Source organism: Nannobrachium achirus (assembly GCF_963921795.1).
Source record: "Nannobrachium achirus genome assembly, chromosome: 17".
Classification (NCBI taxonomy): domain Eukaryota; kingdom Metazoa; phylum Chordata; class Actinopteri; order Myctophiformes; family Myctophidae; genus Nannobrachium; species Nannobrachium achirus.
Window position 1 is genome coordinate 52,225,561 of NC_137824.1, and position 18,469 is coordinate 52,244,029.

General features: G+C 44.5%; 1 protein-coding gene across 1 annotated transcript in view; it reads left to right on the forward strand.

Moving 5' to 3' along the window:
- fat4 (FAT atypical cadherin 4) overlaps positions 1-18,469 on the forward strand; it is a gene marked incomplete at its 5' end in the record, with an annotated part of 157,505 nt that overhangs the window by 54,890 nt on the left and 84,146 nt on the right. Inside the window, one exon of the mRNA XM_080745854.1 lies at positions 18,251-18,382. Within this exon, the coding sequence (XP_080601980.1) occupies positions 18,251-18,382 (132 nt within the window). The remainder of the gene's footprint in view (positions 1-18,250; positions 18,383-18,469) is intronic.

Sequence of the window (18,469 nt, forward strand, 5' to 3'; positions counted from 1 at the left end):
TTGTCTGAGTGGCTGAGGAGGGGACATTACAGTTGGTGTTTTCTTGTTTTATAGAGAGGATGGTTCAAATAAAAAGCACCACTTTCCTCTTCCAACCACCCCCCCCCCCTCCCCCCCCCCCGTCCCCGTCCTCTCCTCTCCTCTCCTCTCCTCTCCTCTCCTCTCCTCTCCTCTCCTCTCCTCTCCTCTCCTCTCCTCTCCTCTCCTCTCCTCTCCTCCAGGCACATGCATACATAGACATCAAAGGGGGCTTGAGCCCCTGACCTTTTATTCGTCTGTAAAAAGTGCCCTCTCCAGACCATGAATGCAGTTTTTTACTATGGTGAAAGAAATGCAAATGCCTCCTTTCCATGCCATACCTGAAGGCAGCATTCAAGAGAATTGCCTTGTCCAAACTCTCCTGAACTTGAATGCAGCATCTTATGTTGAAAGAATTTCCCTTGTTGTGTAGGAATCAAGCATCGAAAATAGCTGACCTCCAAGCTCAAAACGTGTCGCACTGCGACGCGTTGTGAGCTTGGAGGTCTGCTATTTTTCGATATTTTCACCAAAAGGCCCTTTTAGAAATTTCAGCCTCTGCCTCTCTAACATTCTCTGCGCGTCCCTGCTCTCCTCTCCTCTCCTCTCCTCTCCTCTCCTCTCCTCTCCTCTCCTCTCCTCTCCTCTCCTCTCCACCCCACCCCCCCCCCCAAAAAAAAAAGAAAAGTTACAAGAAAAAACGGATGCCAGAGTTAGGAGTAAAAGGTCAACTTACAAATGACACTCTGCGCTAAACCGGGGGTCTTCGACCCCAGAGTATCTATGCTCGCTCCCACAATGCAAATCCCCCGAGTTGCAAATCCTCCTGACCTGGTGAGTTGACCCCTGCTCACCCTGGGGACCAACCTCAATAGGTGTTATGGATGATAGCCGAGACAGGAGAGACACAGAGGCAAGAGGATGGGGAGAGTGAGAAAATTAAGTCTCGGCGTATCAACTGTTTCTTCCTTCTCTCTCTGTCTCTCTCTCTGTCTCTCTTTCTCTCCCTCCTCCTCTCTCTCTTAGATGGGGGGACGTCTATGGGGGCCCTTTATGAGTTGACAATTAATAGTCTCTATAGGTCTCCTGAATGGTGAATTGAGATGGATTGTCTCTCGGCCATTCAGCGGCGTTCGAGCGTGCCGCGGGACAAAGAGCGGTGGCTGTGAAGCCGAATTACCCATAAGGCCATTTCCTTTTTTTATTTCACAGACGTAGGCCCTGTGGGAAGAACCCATGCGCGCTCGTGCACACACACACACACACACACACACACACACACACACACACACACACACACACACACACACACACACACACGTGCGCGCACACACACAAACAACACCCTCTGTAGTAGTGACCGTTCTGAAACCAGATCTGGGCCAGAAACAGTGTCCCTTTAAAACAGTGATCTTTCAGCAGCGCTCTCTGATGGCGTGCCTTTCGGGCTGTATACGCGGCTGGTGAGAGAGAAAGGATCGCATTGAGGTCGACCGTCGACGTCTGTTTAGTTCTCGCTCCATGTCTGAAGGCCAAAAAAAAAAGACATTGGTCCATTTCAGTAGCCACAATGCGACGTGCCATATACGTCAATCATTTCTTTTTTTTAAATCCTGCAACCATACAGACAGGGAAGCATTGATGTTATGACAGGACCCATAAATCACAGAGAGAGTGCCTCAAATTACGGCTAACGCGAAAGGAATGGGAAAGCGAGCCTCCCGTACGCGTAGCGTTGTTTTGGACCGCGTCCGCGAAATGCCGAATGCCTGATTTATGGTTGCGTGCCTAAAAATAGCTGATTGCGTTGTGAGTTTAGGTAGATCGGTTGTTTTCTGCACAAGTAAGTCAGCCAAATGGGGGTTGGGGGTTGGGGGAGGATGCTGGGAAAGGCCGTATAAAGAGTGGGAAGATAATGAAATGTGCAGGCAACATGGGGAGTCCATTGAAGTTTTTTTTTTGTTGGTGTTTTGTTTTTAATCTGCTAATGATGTCTTAGGGCTCGAGGAAACTGCTCTTTGGCCAGTGGATTTCTTCCCATGGTAGTCTGTATTGGGCGCTGAAGTGCATACAAATGGCTTGTTAATTAAGATGGATGGTACTCGCGACAAAAAAGGAAAAAAACTGTCTTCATGATAATAAGGCAGGGTTAAACATGTGGGGTTCGGAAGGACCTCCTTGTAGCGTGGAAGTCTGTGTGTGTGTGGTGGAGGTCTGCATCGGTGTGTGAGTGTGTGCGTGCGTGCGTGTGTGACCGTCAGGTCGCAGTTACTATCAAAACCTCCACCGTCTGTCTGTCTGTCAGTCAGTCAGTCAGTCAGTCAGTCAGTCAGTCAGTCAGTCTGTCTGTCACACGTCACGTCACACTTTTGCCCCTATACTCTCATCTCCGCCACCGTTGCCCCTATCCATGCCAAACTTTGCACACACACTCCTTGGATGGCAAATCACAACCTCCGCCCCTGATTTCTCACATGGCCCTCTTCTAGCGCCACCATCAGGCAGATCTTTGTAAAACACATTTTTGGACACTGCTCCTACAGATTTTGGCCTAAAATCACGCAAAGCGGTTCACAGTATCTCTAAAGTCATCTCATCAACATGGATCTGTCCCATTTCCCATATTCCCTCCTGATTGATTACGATTGCCTTCTAATGTTTGTGTATGCGACCTGATGGTCGCATTAGGGAGTCTTACTGGTTTTTATACTTCTGTTTGTGCGACCTCAGACTACTCAGTCTGAGGTCTAACCGTAGACGCTCCCATCTCGTGCACTTCCATAAGTGGCCTCTGTAGGGAGAAACTGTCCCTCATTGTCAATTTATTCGGCAGAAGGCTTCTCTTTTTTCCCAACGTCACCTCATGTTAAATGCATCAACATTTCTCTGTCATTTTTTTTCTTTCGCCCCTCAAAATGTCTTCAGATCAGGCTGTCTTGCCAAGCTGTATCCTGCCGGGGCCCTAAATGACCGAGGCAGATGTATGGTGTGCAAAATGAGTAATAGCTTGTGTGGATATGGAGATTACTTTCTTACTCTTTTTTTAAATGAGAGGTTATCCTTTGGATCAGGAGTACCAAAAATGGAATCGTGTGAAGTGATGCAGTTTTTGAACTCACGGAAGATTAGCCATATACTTAATCTAAATTGTGCATGCTACATTGTAACAAGTGGAACTTTTTTATGGTCCAAGTTGTATTGCAGCTCACTAAAGGGCTGGTCTCTGACCAGCAAACCTTTTGTCGAAAAGGTCCGGTTCAACTAATGTCGCCACCCGCAACTATTCCGAATTAGAGTGGAAAGATGCACGTCGGAAAGTCAGAACTCTCGGACGAAAAGTTTGGTGGTCGGATACAGTATGGAGAGCCTTTTAGGACACAGCTTTGGGTTTCTTTTTTCTTGAGAATGACAAAGCTCATATCGTCGTTGTCAGGTAGAAACCTTGTATGTCCAAAACCGTTTGTTTTGTATTTATCATTTTAAAAATGATTTAAACTAGTGAAAACAGCCGATCTACAAGCACACAACGCCTCGCACCGCGAGGCGTTGTGTGCTTGTAGATCTGCTATTTTACTACTTTTGTGCAACGGCCTTGTATGGTGAAGCAGGGCCATACTTTGCAAAAAAAATTACAAATTTGAAACTTGGAGATACAAGGTTTCTGCCCGACAGTGACGATACGGTGTGGTTTGCAGCTCAGGATTGACATCATTACGTTTAAGCTATGGGTAAAGTTAGCTCAACAGAGTTTGAGCTAAGTTTACCTTGTAGCTTGTAACACTGGTATAACGCTACGGTATTATGTGACTATCTGTGCAACTGAACTAATTGAACGTATCCTTTGCACATGTATTTCGGAAAATCATGATGTGTCTGTGGTTATGAAACTAGTCTCCAACTCTCGAACTTCAAGTGTGGATTAAAAATAGAACGTGTGAAGTCATGGATGTTTATGATCCAGCTGGGAATCGAGGAATTATTATAGTTCTGAGATTTGGTAAATGTGCGAAGAGTCAGTGTTAACTGGAAGTGTGTGTGTGCGTGTGTGTGTGTGTGTGTGCGTGTGTGTGTGCGTGTGTGTGTGTGTGTGTGTGTGCGTGCGTGCGTGCGTGTGTGTGTGTGTGTGTGTGCGTGTGTGTGTGTGTGTGTGCGTGCGTGCGTGCGTGCGTGCGTGCGTGTGTGTGTTTTCACCTTTTGGGAAACTGGTGGACCTCCCTGTGCGGGAGTTCGGCAGCCAGAGAGAGCTTGGAGAGTCACTACAGTCCCCCCTGTATGGCACCATCTACCCCCTCCCAACACACACACATGCACACGCGCGCGCGCACACACACACACACACACACACACACACACACACACACACACACACACACACACACACACACACACACACACACACACACACATACACACACACACACACACACACACACACACACACACACACACACAGATTCAATTAACAGGCTGCATACACACACACAGGCACAAACACACACAGATTCAATTAACACAGGCTGCATACACACACACAGGCACACACACACACACACACACACACACACACACACACACACACACACACACACACACACACACACACACACACACACACACACACACACACACACAAGCACTTACGCACACATGCACGCATGCACGCATGCACCACTTTTTCACCCTCCCACTCCTCCCATTGTTAATGTTTTGTGTGTGTTTGTGTCTGTGCGTGCGTGCGTGCGCGTGTGCATGCTTGCGTGCGTGTGTGTGTGTGTGGAGGTGGGGACTCAGTCTGCATGGGGTGGCTGGGACTTTTTTGCACAACAAACCCAGTTCTGTTTTGGATTAGGCTAAATGTGGTTCTTGCAGACCTCCCCCCATGCATACGTGCACACAATCACCAACACACACACACAGCATTCCTCGCTGTTCACTCACTTGCACTTATGAAAGAAAGTAATGAACTACTGTGTTCAGTAGTTAGTTTGCATAATTCCTCCTTCGACCGCCTACTTTACTCACCTTCATCCCCACTGGGAAAACATGGTCTCAATTTAACTTTACCCTTTGTCCTACATTTGTACTGCACATATTGTTACAGTACAGTCACAGTTACAGTAACTGTTGAAGTTCCTCTTTACACATCTGTCTCACGTTAATACTCTTCATTAAATCCCTAAAGTTAAAAAGAGAGCAAAACTTTGCCCTTGCTCTCAGGTGTAGTCACAGATCACCAAAGCACACAGTTAAACACGGGACATCTGCAATAGCTGCGGTGCATCTTTAAGTGCAAAGCTGTAATTTAAAGTGACAGCAAAAACTGTAATTTATAGGATAATAGCAAAGCATTCATTCCACAATTATGGCCTAATAGGATGGCTATGGCAAACCTCTTGAGCCTCAAAGAATTTTAAAATGTTTGAATGTTGGGAGAAAATTAGCTCCGTGGATTGACTGAACTGCGAGGGAATTAAGTGTAGCCTACAACCAATACTCGTGCACGAACGTAAACGGGTAGGTGGGTCATTTGGGGGAACAAGATCTCTTTTGATCATTTCCTGGCGCCGAACCTGTCTTGGCTCTCAACCACTTGGTTAATCATGTTGGAAGTACGGGCCTAACGATTTAATATTGTAATCACTGCCAAACAGCATTACCGCCAGCTAATCATTTAACATCGGACAAGCAGTTGTCGCGGATCTGACTGAAGCTATTTCATAATTAGGTCAAATCCAGACAGCGCCTTCGGTACGGCTCATGCTTTTTCTTTTCATTCTCAAAGCTCTAGTCTAGCGAATCTTCTGCATTAATCACTGGTCGACAGCAACTATTAAAATGAAGCCGTTTTAGTCTTTAAAGCCTTTTTCTATACCTGTCTGTCTGTCTGTCTGTCTGTCTGTCTGTCTGTCCGTCTGTCTTCTCTGTCTGTATCTTTCCCTCTCTCAAACCAACTCCTGGCTAGGGATGGGACGATATGAACATTTCATATCACGATTATTGTGACAAAAGAAATTTTACGATATTATCGCGATAATCAAAATCCATTATTCTGGGGGCGAAACATTTGCCAAAAAATTGCTGATCTACAAGCTCACAACGTGTCGCAACGCAACACGTTGTGAGCTTGTAGATCGGCTATTTTTTGGCAAAGACATTTGATAGAGAGTGAAAAAAAGACTGTATCAAGTATGTATATTATAAGTGCCTTTTACCAATTACCAAGGGTTTAAAAGGTACCAGATATGCAGCTCGGCAAATAAAATATGAATTGATCCCAGTGCATGACGGAGGATGATATCGCGATATATTAAATCTCCACGCTACGATTATCGCGAGTGTTTTTTATCACGATAAACGATAATATCGCTTATCGTCCCATCCCTACTCCTGGCTTGAAGGAGAGACATGCCTTGTATCTGTATCCCATAGATTTAAGAGTTCTCTGTCAAAAAATCCTGCTGGGTTCAAGGCCAAGCAGAGCCTGTTCGAAAGGATCTTCCACTCTTAAATATTCATGACAGCTGCTGGCACCCGGTCATCTCTTCAACCCGCTAGTTGGAAGAGAGCCGTAGTGGGCGCGCCGGTTGCTCAACCACGCAGCACGCACGCCTCGTAGACGCGGACCTAATAACGGAGTCCTGGGTATTGGTCCAGTTCTTTGACCTTGACCTATAACAAACATTGTGTATTGATTTATTCATTTTGCTGTGAAGGTTTTCAGGTCTTACCAATGCCTGTGAGGTTTGTTTTGATTATAAAGCTGTGTACTTTTTTGTGTTTTAAAACCCCCCAAATTATCATATTTGAACTGGGGACCCCTCCCACCCTGACAAGCACTAAGAGTTGAGGCATTACATTTTGTATAACACAGTTCTATTGTGAAAATAGCAGATCTACATGCTCACAACGCCTTGCATTGCGAGGCGTTGTGAGCATGTAGATCGGCTATTTTCACAATTTCCACCACAATTTTCCACCATGTCAATTTGGCCAATGTTTAATTTGTCATTCTACCACTTTTTGTGGTCACATGTTCAGAATGATACTGGATTCTGATTGGCTTAAAACAGTGGTAAATCAGTCAACAACCTTGAGTTGGCTCATGGACCCCGCCCACTGAAACAATTAATGATTGTAACTAAATAACCTTGCAAGTTACAACTGTGTTTTCTTTCATTTACATGGTAGAAGTGGTAGAAAAGCAATTTACCATTCGAGGGTCGTGGGTTGTTGGCTGATTTACCACTGTTTCAGGGTTGTGGCACTCGGCTTCGCCGGCTCCAAGATAGTCGCCCAGTCGTCGCCCCGCTCTGGTTATGGTCTCCTTCCACTTTTCAAGGAACCCTTAAAAAAGAACAAATGGACTGATAAAAGTAAATCAATTTTCTCCTTCTCCATCTTCAAAGCGTACTAGTTCACAAGCAAGGCTAATTATTTTGTTTTTTTACCTTTAATCTCACGAGAGGCAGAAGTGCAGCCGCTTTTTGAAGTCTTTGCTCGAACCCTTTTCCATCCAGGCACACACGGTAGCTTACTGTGTGCACCAGAATGTAATAGGCTATGGTAATGTGGATGATAGCTTTCTTTGAATTGCACTCCGGCTTGAGAGGGAGGGGTAGACGTCATGTCCCAACATTAACTGTTAGGCTGAGCTCGCGTAAGGAAGGCCTAATTAAAATGTTCTCCTTAGATCTTCCAGGTATTAACAATAGTGTGTGTTTGTGGTTGTGTGAGTGTTGTTGGAGGAGGGGGGCTTTGTTTGAATACAGCTGTTCATAGTGAAGTTGAACACCAGCTCGCAGGGGCGTCACAGGTGTGGGGGGGGAGGGGGGGAGTGGGACTGCGTTAGTATAGGGGCCCAAGGGGGAGGGACCTTAATTAGTTTATACTTTAGCTATTGAATAATAGCAGATATCAGACATCCCAAGTTGGCGATCACCATTTCCGGGAGTTCTCCTGTGCACGCATATCATTTTGGCGGTCATTCACATGAAAATGTTTGAGCACCACTGACATAGAAACATACGTTTTTGAAGGATTTGAAATATTCAAAGACTTGGGCAAATTTTCACGATTTTTCAAAAATAGCAGATCTACAAGCTCGCAGCGCGGCTGTGAGCTTGTATATCTGCTATTTTTCAATAGTTAAAACAGAAAATAGTCTGCAGTGAATCTTTGTACACAGGGCCCAGAATTTGGTACAACACCCCTGCTCTCTTGGCCCGGATATGGGACCCATTCGAGACGGCAATTCATCATGATTTGTTTCCAGTCCTCCCAACGTGCAAGTGGACGTCAAACGGACCCAGGACCTCTGCGAAAAAAAGCAATGCCTCGGTCCAGGCGACCTGGTGGGTTATTGGTTCTGCCGGATTATATATCCCAGCAGAAGCAACTCGCACTCGCAGGGAAGCCTCGCTTGGCAAGGGGGGGGGGGGGGGGCTTGAAGGGGCCTGCTGTAGACAAACAATCTTTTAACAGTTGGTGAAGTGCTCCTCAGAGAGGACAGTGATCCCCCCTTTATTAAAACCACTTGCCCGCCATTGTCTGTCTCTCTACTACCCCCCCCCCCTCTCTTTCCCTTTCTCTCATTCACTCCTTTCGTCTCTCTCTCCCTCTCTCTCTCTCTCTCTCTCTCTCTTTACGGTTGGTTACATAAGGCGGAGGTGCTTCGTGATGGTTTGCAGGCTCTCCTGTTTTGTTTAGTTTTGTCTGTCTCTCTCCCTTTCCCTCTCACTCTCTCTCTCTCTCTTTTTTTTCCACTGGAGAAGATTTTGGGGTTGGGTGGGGGAAGATTTTGGGGTTGGGTGGGGGCGGACTTCTTGAGGGGGATAGGATCCGTATCCTGACTTCTTCTCGCTCTCGCACAGTGTGCTGGGGTTTGGCGAGTGTCCAGCTTTGTCTGCCTTTTTTTTCGCGGGCACATTCCCGTCTGCGGCACGCTCGGATTCCTGTGTCTCCGGAGAGCCGCGCGTGCACTGCCCAGTCTAAGGACTGTGGTCGAAGAGACGGATTGTGCTGCAGGCGGTTGTTTGACAAATCATGCCAGTCGTGATTGCATACGTGTTATTTAAAAAATGTATTTAAAAAAAAGGACGTTTTAGAAGCAAAAGGGTTGGATCATTTATACTGGCCTGTCGCCTTTATTATTATTATTTACTGACATTTCCTTTTGTTCTCAATCTCAACAGACGGGAGCCAAGATGGCACTTATAGCCGTGTGCTTGACCCACCAAAACCCGCAGGTTCTTAAGCTAACATCCCTATAAATCTGCAGCCCGAGAGTCTACCGACATTACGTCCAAACATTCAAATGAACACGCGGGGAGAGAGAGGTGGAAGGGGAAAGTGAAGATAAAGTGAAATAAAGATGGTCTTTGTCCGCACGTCTGCAGGGAGTTGCAAGGAAATGAATTATGTTGAATGTGCCGTTATATCACCCCGGTCCCACTTTACATTTCTCTTACATAGCGGGGCATTCATCAGTCGTTGCACAGGATTGTGCCATACGGTTTTCAGATTAAGGCAAAAGGCAAACACAGAGACAGGAGCCTGGGCTTTCTCTAGACAGTCGGCAATCCATTTCCAAAGTTTGCGCGCATGACAGATCCCTTCGTACTAGGGATGGGACGATATGAAACTTTCATATCACGATTATTGTGACAAAAGAAATCGCGATTTACGATATTATCGCGATAATCAAAATCCATTATCCTGGGCGAAACATTTGCCAAAAAATTGCACATCTACAAGCTCACAACGTTGTGAGCTTGTAGATCGGCTATTTGACAGAGACATTTGATAGAGAGTGAAAAAAAGACTGTATCAAGTACGTATATTATAAGTACCTTTTACCAATTATAGAGGGTTTAAGTGGTACCGGATATGCAGCTCAGCAAATAAAAGTTGAATTGATCCCAGTGCATGACGGAGGACAATATCACGATAAATAGAATCTCTGCGATACGATTATCGTGAGTGTTTTTTATCACGATAAACGATAATATCGCTTATCGTCCCATCCCTAATGACAGATCCCTTCGTACAATGCACTGCCTCTTAAATAGCACAGAGAAACACTGGAGTATGATTTTTCCAACTAGAGTAGAGTTTGCATGCACTGGAAGCCCTGGAAGTTCGATCCATCCAGTTTTGTGGGTTATTAGCCTGGGACGTCCTTACTGACCTCCACTGTGATGGGTGTGGTGCTCAGAAGCGCTCCCAGTCACAGCGGTTGGAAGGGATGTAACCTCTCAGTCTGGAGACTGAATAAGAGAAGGCTCAGCCATGACTCTTCACTCTCCTCGCTGTCTTATTCGGGGGGAAACATGGCAATTGGAGCCTTCATCCTTTTGGGGAGCTTCTGCTGGAATACTTCGTTGACAGCCAAAGTAGTACCAGCCTTTCCCGCTGCTCCTCAAAGACGGCTACTTCAGATTACGCAAGGCCCATCAACGCACTCGCTAAAACGTATAACCTTAGATAAGCGTCGCTTTTGTTGTAAACAACACATGCATTAAGCCTTGGACTGGCTTTTCTTGATATATATGTTTTTCTTTTTCAATTCTAAATTAATGGAATCACCACATGTTTCATAGGTTATACAGAATTTACTCCCCTTTTCTGGCATTACAGAAATTCTTTTGTACTTTTAAGCTATTTAATTCTGCGCCAAGGTCTGAGTAATTTCTTTAAACAATGTCTGATTTTGGCCGTATTCTATGATGAAGTGCTACGTGGAATAGGCTTGTGATCCCAGTTTTTGACACATTAGGTCCAAGTCGGGGCCGGCGTGCACACAACAGCGAAAACCCCCCATATTATGGACCAACCGAAGTGGAATTGTTCAATTTTAGAGGCCAGACATAATGAGAGTTGGAAGCTGGTGCTTACCTCAAAACCTTGACCCCAAGTCGTCAACAGCATCTAATGAGATATGTAATCATTTTGAGATGATTATTCCCTTGCATGTGGCGCACCCTCAACCAGTTTTTATGATTTGCAGTGAGCTCAGGTTTTATAGTCCAACTGTTGCATCAGTCACGGTCACGTTTCTGGTAGCTAGCCGTGGCTTAGACGGGACGTATGCTGATAATGATGTGACTTTTTTATCCTTCGCAGAGGTCGTCTGCTGTGCACTGTATTACTCATCGTTAATGCACAACAGTGTTCACTTAATTAATCACTCTGTCCGCTGGTCGGACAGAAACGACTGACTCACTGTTTCTGTGCCATGAATTTGGTAGACTACACGTTTAGCCCCCTTTCCACTGCAAGAGTGGAACCAGAACTTCTTTTTTTTTGGTTCTGGTTTTGTTTCCATTGCGCACGGCCCGGTTCCAGACAAGGTTCCTGGAACCCTTTTTAGGTCCTGCTCCTCCTGAGGTAGAACTAAACTTTAGTTCTGGGAACCTATGGGTGGGGCCAGCAGCGCTGCTGCTCTTTTTTTGGGACCTTCCCAGTTTGTTCTGGTTATATGGAAACGTAACATGGTCCCGGAACTTCAAAGGTTCTTGAACGTTCTTGGTTCTGGAAAGTTCTGGTTCTAGTTCTGGGTCGGCCCTACAGTGAAAAATGGGGCTTATATGGCTTGTGGTGTTGGTGTTGGTGGTTGGGGGGGTTACAAATGTCTTCTTTTGCTAACTTCCATCGCCTAAAACATGAAGATAATAAAAGGGAAAAAAAGTTTATTTTTTTGTGCAGTCCAGACACAGCTGTAACGTGATCCACATTTCTTTTCACCATGAAGACTGACTAAAACGCACCAGGTTGGACTGGAGGAACTATTTTGGCACCTTAAGATAATGTTGGGGGGGTGTGTGTGGGGGTGGGGGTCTTTCTGCAGTAGCAGAAAACGTCTGTCTCAGCTTTCACCGCTTCAGGAGAATCTTCTTTGTCTTGGAGATGGCACCACTTGCACTTTCAAAGAGTGTGCGGTTTATGAAAGTCGAGCGGATTTGAAAAGAGAAAGCAGTGCGAGCCAGCGGGGGACAGATTACATGACGTCTGAGTCATACCTCTCACTGACACATATATCACATCATCTTAAAAAGACATTAGTCACTAGATTAATGTGTCACCTCTTTTTGTCCATTCAAAGATCTTATCTTGGAACTTTTATTTTCTCTGTCAGTTTTATCCTCATCTAAATTGCATTATGTACACTGTACAGTATGTGCGCTTCTGTGAAGCACATTTTAGCGTCCCGGTGATTGAAGCATGCTATACAAATGCAGTTTGAATTGACTTGACGCCGGAGGATATGCCGCAGTCTCCCGACCCTCTTGCTATTTCTGCGATATTATCTCCCATCACTTAACCCTGCAAGGGCCGAATTAATTTCTACTTGCCAAAAGATGGTGTTGTAGGAGTCCTAATCAGAGGGGAAAAAAAATGTTTTTGTGAGGTTTTATAGCCATAATTCATAAATCATGCTCTAATTTACAAGTTGGCAATATTTATCACAATAATAACATATGTACATGTTCTAGACATTCTAATGATCACCCAAAAAATATTACAGGCATTTTACTTATGTTTTTGTGAGGAATAGCTTCAGTGAAAAAGTGAGATGTTGTTCGTCCAGACTCTGGAATGTCAGCCTCTGTGGGGGGTATTTATATGCAAATATCATGGCCAATGACATTGTAATACTAAACAATAGGATCCAATGGTGATGTTAATGTGACAAAAGAACAGGAAAACTAATTATTTAAACAGTTTTTTTTGATCAAATAAAAATGTGTCCAAAAAAGCGATAGTGGGCCTCGCAGGGTTAAGGTATGATAATGGACAGCGGTCAGGAACCGCTTGATGCCTGAATCATTCATACCGCCCCCATAAATAATGGAGCCCTGGCAGCCCGTTAGCAGTATGCTGCAACTTGAAACAGCGCTCCGTGAAACACAATCTTTTACCGTGTAAACTAATGTGTTTCACCTGCCCTGGCGAGGGCGTCCGCTGGGCCCGCGTGCCCTGGAGCAAGGCCACGGAACAACCGAAGCTCCTCTTCCTCCGTCTCTCCCCGTGCGATCTGTTCTACACTGTCTCCAGCATCCTCTTCCTCCCGATTAAGCCGTTTAAGCCCCTAGAATTGTTGAATGCTTTAACTATTGAAAAATAGCAGATGTACAAGCTCACAGCGCGGCACCGAGTGCCGCGCTGCGAGCTTGTAGATCTGCTATTTTTTAAAAGTCGTGATAATGTGTGCAAATCCTTGAATATATGTATTTTTAAAGCGAATGTTTGTAACTCAAATTTTGCTTCTGGGAGGTCCCTAGAAGTAAATATTTTGAGATGTGGGTCTGTGGTCAAATACATGACCTAGAAACATAGGTTTTTCAAAAAACCTTAGAAGGATTTATAGGAGACACTTATAGAATCAGGTCAAAATATTCAAAGACTATACATTTTCACAATTCTTCAAAAATAGCACATCTACAAGCTCGCAGTGAGCTTGTATATCTGCTATTTTTCAATAGTTAAATGTGTACCCGGTCTGAATTTGTTAATTTTTCACCACAGCTCTTTGATATAATTCCTGTCCCCGCGGGAGCCCGGGTAATGCAAACTGCAAGACGGAGGGAGACATAATTATTTCTCAAAAACTGCACTTCTGCCCTAATTAGTTCCTCCTCAGAAGTGGGCCGTGCATTATTTACACATCAAGGGGGACACGCGGGGCGGGAGATAAATATTCATCGTTTGTTGACTTTGCCCGGAGTCCCTGGGCTCGGGCCCCGAGTCGAGTTCGAGAGCCGAAAGTTGGTGTGACCTGTTTATGCGGGCGCATGTGCCTACTACTGTACATGTTCGGTCTTGTTTCTGCTGCGATGGTTGTGACTAGGGTTCGATTTGGGGTATTGGGGGCATGTCCATGCCATCTGCTTTTTTTTATTTTTATAATCAATTTTTTTATTGAGTTTACACAAAAATGAGTGACAGAAAAGTATTAATATATATAATATACAAACTGCAATAAAACAAATTAAAGACATCAAACGAAAACAAGAACAAGAAAGAAAAATACAAACAAAAACAAAAATACGGGCGGGCGAACAGCACAATACAATATTCATACAGTTATCCATACTTATCCATACACAGTCAATTGTTCAGAGTGGTATGCCATCTGCTTTTGATGTCACCCCCTCTGGCCATTCATTTATCACCAGTACTAGGGATATCGTCGCTGTCGGGCAGAAACCTTGTATCTCCAAGTTTCAAATGTGTGCGTTTTTCGCAAAGTTAAGCCCTGCTTCATCATACAAGGCCGTCGCACGAAAGTAGTGAAAACAGCCGATCTACAAGCACACAACGCCTCGCGGCTGTTTTCACTACTTTAAATCATTTTTAAAATGATAAATACAAAACGATCGGTTTTGGAGATACAAGGTTTCCACCCGACAACAACGATATGTTTTATCCCTGACCTCTGATCAGACTGAATTAAACACTTGCCTTTTAGTCCAGTCATTTTAGGCCAAAATTAGGCCAAACCTGGAACAAATTGCAATAGTAGCAAACTCAACTGATTTTGTATCCTCAATATGTCCTTAGTGAGGGAAAAAAAGTCCCAAGGAATCCCACCGGGGCAAAGTTTTGAAAACGACCTATCTACCTTCACTTACTATACACTACAATATAAAGGAAAAAATTACTGAAAAAAAATCTGCTTTAAGTGGGATATGAGGGGTCAAACTAGGGGTTTTTAATTATTCTGAATCCATTGCAATCATTTGTTTTGCACGAAAAACATTCCTTGGGCCAGAAATGGCCACTCAAAACGTCAATTTTCATCAATTTTCATCAATTTTCAGTCTTTTGGGGTCCGTTTTTAGCCCAAGGAATGTTTTTCATGCAAAACAAATGCTTGCAATGGATTCAGAATAATTAAAAACCCCTAGTTTGACCCATCATATCCCACTTAAAGCAGATTTTTTTTCAGTCATTTTTTCCGTTATATTGTAGTGTATAGTAATTGAAGGTAGGTAGGTCGTTTTCAAAACTTTGCCCCGGTGGGATTCCTTGGGACTTTTTTTCCCTCACTAAGGACATAATGAGGATACAAAATCAGTTGAGTTTGCTACTATTGCAATTTGTTCCAGGTCTAACCCTAAAATGACTGGACTATTTCCTTTTGGGAATTATAGAGTGAGGCTGACACTCAGGAGAGTCAGGAGGTTGAACTTGGTCATGGTCGGTGGGGTGGCCCCAGAATGCAAAGCATTATAGGTTTGATCCCAGCAGGCGAACATGTCCAGCATGTCCACACTCCCAAGACTATACGACTTCAGGCATCTCTCTGAACAGTATTGCAGTATTTTCTTTATTTTGCTTTACTATAATGGAGGCAGAAAGGAAGACAGTGGCAGTCGTGAGGAGAGAGGTCCCAGCTGCATTTTGTTTCCGTGTCCTGTGCATTTTCTTTGGGGACACGGGACGGCATTTTTCCTGTTAATGGCCGAAGTATGAATAGACTGCTATACCCCATCCCCCACCTCGAGGTCCATATGGCCTTGAGGCCCATTGTCTGCCCTGTAAATATCTTAAGGGAAACTCAGGTTGGTTGAACAAAAAAGAAAGCAAAAAAAAAAAACGTCACCCATTGTGGAATGTCCGACAGCTGTTCCTTTTTTTCCTGTTAGGCTCAGCGTTGCGTCGACGCCGCGACAAACAGAACAGTAGAAGGAGCGCTATAATGTCCAGCCTCACGACGGCGGGCACAGTCATTACCATAATCACTGTCAACATTAATGGAGATTCCATCGCTTGAGAATTCAAACACGGCTTCTCCATATTTACAGAAGCAACAAACAAGAGAATGTGGGGCAAAAAGAAATCTCTGTTATGATTCAGAATCGAGACATGTTTACCGGCTTTGAAATATATATTTGGGTTAGAGGATGAGATGGGGGGGATCACATTTTAAGTGGTGGGATATGAGTTGGAAATGTAACATTGCCAGGCTAGACGGAGAACATCTGACACCGCAAATGTCTGCCTCACTCTCACTGTCTGGAGTGCACCGCTTTCCCCCAGACATTAGCATAGCTCTGTACTGTAAGCTGGTCCTTGTTCTACTTTGTTTGTACTCGCCACGGGAGGTCCTGCCCAGCTCACTGGCTGGAGGGTAGTCTGTAGTTGGATTCCCACTTGGGATCACATTGTCTGGAATGCACACACAAATGTGTCCCAGTATTGAGATGCACACAGTCAAATCCTCAGGGTTCATAGATAGATAGGTACAGTAGATAGAGATTTTTATTAGGGCGTCCTGCACCAAACGATGCCCAGCCGGCACGTGCTTACAAGACACTCACAAACATAATACATACATACACCAAGATACACCACAAACAAAAATGCAAAAGAAACATGTATTGATTTTCCATGCTTTTTACAGATGCAATGTTCTCCTACACAACTGCCATGCCTTCTCTATGAATTTTGCTAAAACAAAAACGCTCTATTGAACAACCAGCGTAACATAGAACATTCAGACATCCAAAACAATTAAATCTGGATTTTTGTCTTGCATTTTCTTCTCTTAAGTCATGATACAGTGGACAGTGAAAAACTAAATGAAACTCATCCTCCACAACTCCCAAATCACAAAGAACATCAAATCATAAGGACCCATTTGGTTACTTACATTTTGTGCACTCTCTGAGTTAGAAATGGATTTGAAAATGATCTGCGTGACTTAGACTAGTTTGGGGGAATGGGGCCACAAACCATTGACCCTCTCTCACACTATTTTATAAAGAGTGAAGAACAATGCTTGAAACATGCTGTTTTCACTCCGATATTGAAAATGAGTCTGTGACACCTACATCCTCTGTGACATCACATACGTGGGCCTGTTATTAGAGACAGCTGTTTTTCTTCACACAGGTCACAGAAAACATAATGTGCGTACATTTCCATAGTTATGCTTATCTCAATGTTACATTCTGTTGAGCCTAATGATTAAAATGCCTTAAGGTCCCTGATTACCTGCCTGTGTACAATCAACAAGTGGGTGCCCGGAGCGCTGGCTTAGCCCAGTAAATAAATAAATAAATAAACCAGTAAGACTCCCTAATCGGGAGATAAGCGACCGTCAGGTCACATACACAAACTTTAGAAGGCAATCGTAGCCAATCAGGAGGGAATATGGGAAATGGGACATGACTTTAGAGATACTGTGTACCGCTTTGCATGATTTTAGGCCAAAATCGGTAGGAGCACTGTCCAAAAATGTGTTTTGCAGAAATCGGCCTGATGGTGGCGCTAGAAGAGGGCCATGTGAGAAATGAGGTTGTGAGTTGCCATCCGAGGAGTGTGCAAAGTTTTGCATGGATAGGGGCAACGTGAGCCAGAAGGGATTTAATTCAAGGGAGTCTCTCTTCTTGAATAAAATGTGAAGCTACAAGCAAAGGTGTTGCTTGAGACTGTGATACTAGATATTTACTAGTACTAGTCTCCACACTAATAGCAGAGGAGATGATTCAGGATTTTAGATATATGAACACACTGCCTTGGAGTATGCTAGACTAGAACAAGAGTGAATACAGGTTCACCACCTCTTTTCCTCTCCAGCCTCTTTGTTTGTAGTTCCACTTAGGATTCAGGACAGCGGTAACTTTCCCCTGCCGCTTGTCAATCACCAGAAATCCACGGGAGAGGATGGCAATGTTTTTTTTTTCTTGTTGTCAACTTGACGGGCAGGCACGTGCACACATAGACATCAAAGGGGGCTTGAGCCCCTGCCCTTTTACCCGTCTGTAAAATGTGCCCTCTCCAGACCATGAATGCAGTTTCTACTATGGTGAAAGAAATGCAAATGCCCTCTTTCCATGCCATACCTGAAGGCAGCATTCAAGAGAATTGCCTTGTCCAAACTCTCCTGAACTTGAATGCAGCATCTTAGGTTGAAAGAATTGCCCTCTCTGTGTAGAAATCCATGCCGTTACGCCACATCTCCAGTATTGACTTGGTTATGCTTAGTTCAGTGTGGTATCAAGCACTGAAAATAGCCGACCTCCAAGCTCACAACGTGTCGCAGAGGCTTTGAGGTCTGCTATTTTCAATATTTTCACCAAAAGGCCCTTTTAGAAACTTCAGCCCCTGCCTCTCTAACATTCTCTGCACGTCCCTGTTAACGGGTCTAGCAGGCAAAGTCTGACATTTTTTGGATGGAAACAGACTTGTTTATTCTCGCCCCCTCTTTCTGTCTCCCCACCCACAGGTGGAGATCACACTGCAGGATGTCAACGACAACCCACCCATTTTCCCCAACGATATTCTTGACGTGACCATCGAGGAGAACATCGGAGATGGCTACAAGATAATGCAGCTAACAGCCACGGATGCAGACGAGGTACTGCGACTGCTCCTAACGTTTTTTTTTTCTTCTTTTTTTTCTATTGCGCCTGTCAAGATGCTTAGCCAATTCACTTGCAATGCT